A 9,761-nucleotide genomic window follows, 5' to 3' on the forward strand; every position below is an offset into this window, starting at 1 on the left:
TGCTGTTGTGCTTTCGCTCTCATTCTTCCTACAGTAGAGACTCCAGATTTCACCCACGACTCATGACCTAGCCTTTGATATTGCTGCCACTCTCACTTCGACGCCTGATTTTCCCTTGCCTCGCAGCTATAAGTTGTTGTCTACATTACTCACCTTGTTCTACAAGCTGCTCTTGTACATCTCCATCAAAAACTGGCGAACGTCTAGTCACACCTCCTCTCCGGGGCCCTCTCGTGCCTAATTTTTATTTTCCATTGAGATAACAAATCTCTTTGTTTGGAGGATTGGATATTTGACTCCATTGGTACTACTGCCTTTACTAAAAGCACTAAGCGCCATCTCCCATTACTAAAAGCACTAAGCGCCATCTCCCATTTTCTTGCTTGATTCACCAGCTCGTTGTTTCCTCTGCCAAATTTTTTAAGAGCCTTGTATGTCATGTTGTATGCGAGACCCGACATTTGTTAAGCAGTAGGGAAGATTAGTCATTATCAATCCAATCAGGGATTGGAGTAAAGTTTTCTCAAGTATCTTAGGAGAACGAGAAACAATATATTGGTATACTCAGATGAAGACCTGGACCCCACTGAATTCATTGATATTGATTTACAATCAGACAAAGATGGTCAAAGATCGACTTCAAGGTCATTGCACCAAATTACGAGACCAGACATTTGTTACGCAGTAGGGATGATTAGTCATTATCAATCCAATAAAGGATTTGAGTAAATTACTTTCTCAAGTATCTTAGGAGAACGATAAACAATATATTGGTAAACTCAGGTGTAGACTTGGACCCCACTAGATTCACTGATATTGATTTACAATATGACAAAGTGGTCGAAGGTCGACTTCAAGGTCAGTGCACCAAGTTACGTGACTCTTATGAAGATATATAACCTCAAAGTAGAACCTTATAGATTGATTAACCAAGACTTAGGGCCAGTTTGGTACAGCTGTGCTGTGGGAAAAAGCAGCTGTAGCTGTGCTGTGAGAAAAAGCAGCTGTAGCTGTGCTGTGAGAAAAAGCTGCTGAGTGTTTGGTAAATTATAACTTTAGAAATACTGTGAGTTGGAAAAGTTGTATATAAGTGTTTGGTAAACTAGATTATTAGATAGCTGTTAAATACAGAATGACCAAAATAGGTATCATATGTATTTAACTAATTTTGTTTGAATAAATTTATACATATTAACATATTTATAATTATTTTTTATTTTATTAAAAATAATAATGATTTTTTATAATATTTAATTCTTTTAATATATACGTATAATAAAATGATTAATTAAATTTTAAAAAATAAAAAATCAACATAAATATTGTCTATTTTTAAATTATTATAAATTTTGATCATAACAAATAATTTAAATTTAGTCAATTTGATACGACAAAATACAAAACTTAAATAAAATAAAATAGATAAGAATATAGTTTAATTATATCCCATTAAACTTGCAGCAATCAGATCTCTAGTATTGTCCATTTCATTTAAATTTGAAGCTCTAGTTATCTCATCTTCATCTTCAATATTAGTTTGATCTTCTACACAATAATATGGATTATCTCTAATTTTCTCAAAATGTCGATCACGTTTTGCATGCCTTCGAATGTAATTATGCAAGGTCATTTATGCAATCACTATTTTCACTTGCTTCTGATATGGATAACTAGGCATATCTCTTAATATTTTCCATCTTTTCTTCCATACTCCAAAAGTTCTTTCAATAACACTTCGAAGAGAAGAATGTGCCTGGTTGAATACCTCTTTATAACCAGTAGGTTTGCTACCTCGTTGAAATTGTGGTAGATGGTATCTTTGGCCTTTATATGGTCCTAAAAAACCTGTAATTTGTGGGTATCCTGCATCCACTAAATAATATTTTCCTGTCAAATAAAATATAAAAATATAATTACAAAATTATAAAGACTTTAATATTTTATAAATGTGTTTAGATGACAACCTTGGGGAGGTTTTGGAAAATTTGAAGTTGAATCACGTAAAGCTGTATAGAAAATTCTTGTACCATGAGCAGAACCTTCCCACCCAGCATATGCATATATAAATTGCATATCAAAATTACATATTGCCATGACATTCTGAGTTGGTATCCCTTTTCTACCAACAAATGGTACTTGATCTTCAGGTGGAATTACAGCATTCACATGTACACCGTCTATTGCGCCAATACAGTTCTAGAAAAAAAATACAAGATTATAAAAATATACTCTAGTTAGAAAAAAAATTATTAAAATATTGTATAATTTTAAAGTATGACTTACCTTAAAATGAGGCATATATCTAAAATCTTTCAATATCTCTTCAGGAACATCTTTAAATTCTGGGTCTGGTGATTTTAATACATCTACACTCATATGACATAAAACATCTAAAACCTTGTTGAAATATCGACTAATTGTCTCGCTTGAGTGTTGGAATCGCTCTTGTGTTAATCGGTTTCCAGCACCGTGACCTAATGTAAATAAAAACATGCCTAATATCTCAAGAGCACACATTCTCTTTGAACCCTTAAATCCATAATTAGCTTCCAATTCATCGCATAATTTAATGAAAACATCTTTCTCCATCCTAAACATGCTATAACATCTACTTTCATTTCCTTTTAATATTTCCATCAACCACATATGACCAGTTTGAGAAGAATTCATACAAGGTGTCTTTTCAATATATGTTGTATAATAATGTTGAACAAAGTATGTAGCTATAGACGCCGATTGTAACTCAATCTCCTCATCCGTGTCTGCCATTATTTCTAATTTAAAATAAACCTATGTATATTAAAGAGTATATAAAATACATGCCAAATAGCCATAAAGTCTTCATAACAAATGCAAGTGAAAAACATAATAAAGCATATTTATATTAAATAGTGACAACACCAAGTCTTGAGAGCAATTTAAAAAAAAAGTCTGTAAAGAAATAACATAATAAACATATACTAAGGTCATAACACAAAGTTTAGAAAATAAATACTACTACTACTATAAGTCATAGTATTATAATTATCCCAGAGTATGCTCATTCTTGAGCCAAGTAAGCATCAACTCAGGTTCCTCCAATGAAGCAAACATCTCTCTCTTCTCTTTCATGATAAACAAGCGAGTTGCAAATAAATACAAGCTGCTCCCTTTCTCAATTCCAGGCAAAGAACTTAAAATTTTCATAACTTCGGTAATACTATTCTCCTTTCTAGCTGTTTCAATATTTCTACTCCTTGTCTCCACAGCATCAGCAAGGCGACCAATTTGTTCAAATATCATTAAAGGCCCTGTCTTCTTCATTTTTCCTTTTCCATGTTTCATTGCTTTATTTTGTTTCTCAAGTGGCTCGGCTAATCTCTTGTTATTTTTCTCTCTAAGAAATCTATCAGTATTAGGCATCTCTAGATCATCGTCACTACTCTCAAGTTGTTCATGTAAGGTTTCAATATTGTTAAAAGGTTTTTCAGACTCAGATGGAATTATTCCAGATGAAGGTGTCCAAGCATACTCTCTTGTAGCAACAGTGTTCATGAAAATCCTATCTAATTTTTCCTGTACCTCTGGTTCAATTCCCCGAATGCGGAACTTTGCAGCATCGGGATGACTCTACAAAAATTTTTTGTTAATTAAATGTAACATTTATGAAAAAAAAAAGTCTTTTAGTTTCATATAAATATTTAACAAGATTATAATGTACCTGTAATTTACTATTCCACCAATCTTCAGTTGCATCAATTGTATTCTTTTTTATATTCCATCCTAAGCCAGTTTCTTTTCCCTTGAGTTGCTTCCAAAGCTTCCATTCATTTTTTAATCCATCCCACTTATTTTTCAATTGTGGTCTAGTGTAATCTCTTCCAGTTGCTTTCTTCATATTTGTAATCAAGTTTACATATCCAACTTTATCTAAATAAGTAGTAGGACGATGCCCATCATCAACCTCTTTGATACAGAAGTCTAAGAAAAAATTCAAACTCTCTGAATTCCATATTGCTTTACTTCTTGGTACGTCACTCTTGGTGCAAATATTATTTTCATTTTCCATCTAATAAAAGTGAAATGATAAGTATAAAAAAAATACAAAAGTAAAATAATGTATCCATATACGCAACAACTCTTATCAATCACTACCATCTATGTAAAACTAAATAATTCAACTAAAGTTCAACATATCTAACTTCAAGACTATTCTTAAAGAATCCATTGGGAGAAGATAAAACACACACATATGTACATTCATATACATGTAAAAAGGTTACTATAAATCAACTTTTGAAGTGAGAAAATTAAGTAAAAATAAAAGAACTAAAAATATATTTTTGTTATGTATATGGCAACCATAAATGATTCATCTTTGAATGTAAAAATTGTATTTTTAATGTCCACTTCTCGGCTGAGAGAGCAGACAACCATAAATGAAATTATTTTAATTATAGATATTGTTAGACAAAATATATCTCCTTTATATTGTTTATTTCACTCAAAACAAAAAGATAGAAATCTAATCTAGTTTTTGTATTAAAAAAGCATATCTATTCTTTCATGGTAATTCTTATTCTTTATTATTAAAGTTTATTTAGAAAAAAGATTAAAAAAGAAAAAAGGCTGTGTACTCTCTCTCTGTGTCGTACTCTATTGGCACCCATCACTCTGTATTTTTCTTGGTCAATCACAAAGGCTCCTTTTTCAGTCAGTGTTGAATATTCAACTCTACATATGACTTTAATTCTCTCAGTGTTGAATATAACTCTATATACGACTTTAATTCTCTCTCTCTCTCTCTCTCCTCTGCGTCCTACTCTATATATCCATTAGAAACAAAAAAAATCTCTCTCCTCTGCGTCGTACTCTATATATCCATTAGAAACAAAAAAAAACCAAATGCACTCTATATATCCATTAGAAACAAAAAAGGAAATGCATCAAAATAAACCATTAAACAAGTCCAACCCATATATATATACACACACAAATATACTGGTATGAAGAAGATCGAATAACCCAGTATCACAGAAACAATAATCAAACCACTGTACAAATATATATATATATATATATAAAATGCCCTTTAATAAATCTGTGTTTAATATAGCATTCAAAAAAAAAGTTAGAGAAATACCTTGACTTGATTGTGCTGGAGTTTTTGACAGAGAAGTGTAGTCCGTGAGGAAGAAGGAAGAAGAAATGGTGAGGCAAGGTGAAGAAGATTTAACGATTGAAAAAGAAGACCTAATAATTCTAATTTAAATGGGGGTATTTTGGTCCAAAAAAAATATCATTAAACCACAATTTCAGCTTCCCGTATAAGCTAAAATCTCAAAGTTGGTGTGGGCCAACTTTGATAAAAAGCTATAATTTTAACCTAAATTCCTAAAAAAGCAATTTTTTTTATTTTACCAAACACTTTTTAGTCAATAGCTTTTTTAAAAAGTGCTTTGGGCTTTTCAAAAAGCCATTCCAAACGGGGCCTTATTCTGCTAAGTCTTTTAAGGATCATGTTAGAAACATGGGTTTGAAGGAGATACCCCATTTGCTTTAGGGCAAGTGAGAGATTATTGGGAATGGTGTCCTTAAAGCACATGTAATGGACAATATTTTTATGAAATAAATAAATAAAATGAATTTTTTCTTTTATTGAATGTTTTATATTATTGTTTGAATAATATTATTTAAATATCAGAAAATTTACAAATTCATCAATGTGACATCAATCTTGTATTGGTACGAGAGGATTAAGATTGAGGAAAATGAATTTAAATAGTTCACAGTAAAACAAAGTTATATGAAATCTTTGGATTAAATACTGTTAGTATGGTTCACTAGTATTATAAATACATGTAATCTAGATCCGGATTACTGATGTGGTAAGATATCTTAGTGGAGGTGCTTTATTTAATGAGATTATATAGAACTAGACCTAATATGCTATTCATACTTAATTAATGCCGTTTCATCATAAAGTATTAATTAAACATATTATTAGATTGTCATATACATATTGATCTAAATCCTGAAGTTACTATGAACGTCTGTTTATATTATTTAAGTAATTTGATTCACTCGTTGTGGTTTGTCAAAATGATTAGGCTGGAAACTTTTGTTTTGGAGACTTATTGGTGTAGATAGCTGGGGGACATAGTATAAAGATATGAAATTTATACCTTTCCTATATGGAATTGAATAATAGTTTCCTTAAGGGTTGAATTTTGGAACTGAATGATTATTGAACTCAAATTCATAAATTAGTTTATGAGTTAACTATTCACTAGTAATGCCAATGGAGCTTAAGGATATTATGAGATAATTAAAGAGGTTGAACGATCAACTTATCCTTGCTTTAATTATGAACCGTTAATAAATGATTAAATTGTATGTAATGATTATATCAGTTGACACTTTATTATAAATTACTTAGTAAATAAATTGTTTACAATTGCAAGAGTTCAACATCATATTTTTAGTGCAATAATATTGAGATTAATAAATAAAGTTATCATATTAAAGAGTTTTAAATTATAATCTAAATTTATTAGAGCTTAGAATTATAGGTCCATAGGTCCCCTAACTGACTCTATCAACACTGTTCAAGATAAGAGTTGAAACAATGTTAAAATTGTGAAAGAGCATATTTGGAAGAAAATTATTTTTTGAGCAAATATGTAATTATATGATAATTGAGAATGAATTAATTAGTTATTAATTCTTATATTTATTAATTAAATATTTATTCATTTATTTTATAGATAATTTTTGAAATTATTAATAAAATAATTAATTTTGAATTAATTATGTTTTCTTTATTTAAATGTAAAAGATAAATCTAAAAATTCAAATTGGATTTTTGTTATCCAAAGAATAGGCGTGGATGACATGGCAGACATTTTTAACACGTGGCTGACACCTGGCAAAGGTTCTGTTCGACTATCGACCAGGAAGGTTCCCTTAGCGTAACATTTGGACTTTATATACGACCAGCTTGGTCGTATACTCCGTATATTTTGAGAAGATCTTGTACATTTATAATCATATCCGAGATTATCTCCCATAGTTCCTGAGTATCCGATTATTTTTTGGTCAAGAAGAATTAGCTTTATTGATCAAACAGACAAATACAACCAATGCAATATGCCCAGAAATAAACCGAAACAGCCAGGCAACACCTAACTCAAATTACATACAAGCTAGTTTCCTTAAGAAAAGATTAAAATGAGGAAGAGACTTCCTACTATGAACACTGTAAATTCTGTAATGAACTAATGTAACTATTTCTTTAGCTATACAATTAGCTGTTAGGGAGAAGCCATCATATATGCACCTATTTCTATTCCTACCATGGCCCTTTGCAGTGTGGGGTATAGATTTAATCGGGTCCTTGCCAACAGGAAAAGGTGGAGTGAAATATGCAGTTGTGGCGGTCGACTACTTCACCAAATGAGCCGAGGCTGAGCCACTCGCTACCACAACGACAAAGAAAGTGCTTGACTTTGTCATCAAGAACATTGTTTGTCGATATGGATTGCCCAGAAAGATTGTCTCGGACAATGGCACCCAGTTTGATAGTGACCTATTCACAGACTTCTACGAAAGGCATGGAATCATCAAGAGCTTTTCTTCAGTTGCTCATCCACAAGCAAATGGGCAAGTTGAAGCAGTAAATAAGACATTGAAGGATACCATGAAGAAAAGGCTTGAGGAAGCTAAAGGAACATGGCCAGAACAGCTGCCTGAAGTACTCTGGTCGTATAGAACTTCTCACCGAACAGCAACAGGTCATACCCCATTTTCCTTAGCATATGGGTATGAAGCTATGTTGCCTGTCGAGTTAGATCCGCCCTTGCATCATAGAATCATATATGACCAGGATCAGAATAGCCAGCTGATAGTGGAGTCCCTAGACCTGCTCGAGGAGAAGCGAGAAAAAGCCCAACTCTGAGTAGCTGCGTACCAGCAAAAAGTCGCTTGGTATTTTAACTCCAAAGTAAAAGAAAGAAAGTTCAACGTTAGAGACCTAGTACTTCGAAGAGTTTTCTTAAACACCCGCGACCAAGCTGCTGGAGTACTCGGACCAAACTGGGAAGGACTAACCAGATTGAAGAAGTACTTCATCTAGGCACCTATAAAATTGCACGCTTAAATGGAGATCTTGTTCCGCGTTATTGGAATGGAGAACACCTGCGCAAGTATTGTCAATAAACAGTCATTTTTAAAGGACTGACTTATATTAATTTTTACTTTTTACAAGTTTTGAAAAAGGGTTAGTCATGTTATATGGCTAATCGCTTATAAGTGTAAGATCTTTCAAAGATCACTCGTAATGACATGTTTAGTTCATTTAAATACGAGATTTATAAGGGACTATGCGCAGCCAGTTATTCTTTCCAAACTTTGTAATTTTTTACAAGTATTTGTTCATTACGTGTGTTGTTTTGCTGTATTATAAGTTTTACATTTTATACCGAGCAGTAATGTTCGTACAGGTCGTGGTCAAGGCAAGTGACCAAGGACCTAAAGCTCCTCGATCACTTGGGGGGCATATAAGGTACATCGATAGCAAAGCATACCAAGAGGTATGTAAACACATGAACAAAATAAGTGAAAGCATACTATAGTACTTAGAGTATTTTTCAAAATATATAATTTGAAAAATCAAGCCAAAGTACTATGCTAGGTTTGGTCATGCGAACAGATGTTATAATAAAGCAGAAATATTATAATGTCAAAGGAATCCTTTTACACCGCGAGCAGTACTGCTCGGATGTAATTGTTCAAGTAAAAGTAAAAGCTGCCCGTGCAGCAAAACCAAAGAAAAATTAGTCTTTACATCACGACCCGCATGTCGTGTAGTTAAAAAGAAAAAAGAAGAAATATAAAAAAAAAATCATGGAGCTTGAGGAGCTGGAGGATCCTGAAGAGGGGCCTGGTCGACGGCTTCATTGTCTGCACCCTCCATCCCAGCGGCCAGCGAGATTTCGGGGGAAGCAGGGACCCTCGATCCCTCTTCTTCAGCCAGTTGAGCCGCGCAACGAGCCAGCTCGGCTTCCCTTGCGTTCTCAGGAAGGTAGTCAAAATTGGCACCCTGATTGTGCTTCCAGAATTCATAGAAGCACCTCGGAGTGGAATTTTTGTACCTCTCTAAGTTGGCAGCATTAGTCTCCTCCAAAGCCTTGGCTCGGGCCTCCATGTTCTTAGTTTCAAGCCTGCTCGCGATCAAGTCCAGCTCCAGCTGCTTAGCCACCTTATAATTAGAGCGGTTGGACTCCTTATATTGGTTCCTCAACTCGCGGGCTTTCTCCAAAGATTTTTGCTTCTCCTCCAACTCCTTTTCCAGTTTGGCCTTTTCTGCAGTCACCGCCGCCAGCTGATCAGCGTATCGAGCCTCGGCAGCTTTGAGTTCCTCCTCGTGCCGATGGTTCGAGGTCTTGGCCTCCCCGGCAATGGTACCCAGGCGGATGCGTCCAGCGGTGAGGGTTAGCATGGCCTGTATTCAGAACAAATATTAAACAAATAATAAAAGGTCGAAAACCCGATTTCACAAAAGGAAACAACTTACGCTGGTGAACTCATTCAGGGCTCGGTTCAGAATCGGGTCGATGCCCATCATTTCCGTGGCTGGCATTGCTGCTCGGCAGCGGTCGTGCTTGGCGATTTTGGTCAGCCTCTCCTTGATCAATCTAAAGGAGCGGCCAACCATCAGGTTCTCAATCGAAGCAGGACCTTCCTGCTGGGTTTGATCAGATGGGGCGGCAGGAGGAGTTGAC

At 34.1% G+C, this 9,761-nt stretch overlaps 2 protein-coding genes across 2 annotated transcripts; both read right to left on the reverse strand.

Annotated features, from left to right (window-relative positions):
- Window positions 1-1,630: 1,630 nt before the first annotated feature.
- Window positions 1,631-2,769, reverse strand: LOC133806123 (uncharacterized). Its single transcript, XM_062244254.1, has 3 exons — window positions 2,284-2,769; window positions 2,028-2,196; window positions 1,631-1,887 (listed from the first exon to the last, which is right to left on the reverse strand). Exons 1-3 carry the CDS (start codon window positions 2,767-2,769, stop codon window positions 1,631-1,633), a joined length of 912 nt encoding a protein of 303 aa, XP_062100238.1.
- Window positions 2,770-3,024: 255 nt separating this feature from the next.
- On the reverse strand, window positions 3,025-5,423 carry LOC133806124 (L10-interacting MYB domain-containing protein-like). Its single transcript, XM_062244255.1, has 3 exons — window positions 5,123-5,423; window positions 3,701-4,048; window positions 3,025-3,609 (listed from the first exon to the last, which is right to left on the reverse strand). Exons 2-3 carry the CDS (start codon window positions 4,046-4,048, stop codon window positions 3,025-3,027), a joined length of 933 nt encoding a protein of 310 aa, XP_062100239.1. The 5' UTR covers window positions 5,123-5,423.
- Between the last annotated feature and the right edge of the window lie 4,338 nt (window positions 5,424-9,761).

This window comes from Humulus lupulus, chromosome X (assembly GCF_963169125.1).
Source record: "Humulus lupulus chromosome X, drHumLupu1.1, whole genome shotgun sequence".
Taxonomy (NCBI): Eukaryota; Viridiplantae; Streptophyta; class Magnoliopsida; order Rosales; family Cannabaceae; genus Humulus; species Humulus lupulus.

Bases quoted from the DNA above. Each gene is read 5' to 3' on its own strand.
- LOC133806124 (XM_062244255.1), bottom strand. From the start codon at position 4,048: ATGGAAAATGAAAATAATATTTGCACCAAGAGTGACGTACCAAGAAGT. The intron at 3,610-3,700 runs GTACATTATAAT...AAATTTTTGTAG, and splicing joins GGTGGAATAGTAAATTACAG to AGTCATCCCGATGCTGCAAA.
- LOC133806123 (XM_062244254.1), bottom strand. From the start codon at position 2,769: ATGGCAGACACGGATGAGGAGATTGAGTTACAATCGGCGTCTATAGCT. The intron at 2,197-2,283 runs GTAAGTCATACT...TTTTTTTTCTAG, and splicing joins GATATATGCCTCATTTTAAG to AACTGTATTGGCGCAATAGA. The intron at 1,888-2,027 runs GTACAAGAATTT...TTTATTTGACAG, and splicing joins GTGGGAAGGTTCTGCTCATG to GAAAATATTATTTAGTGGAT.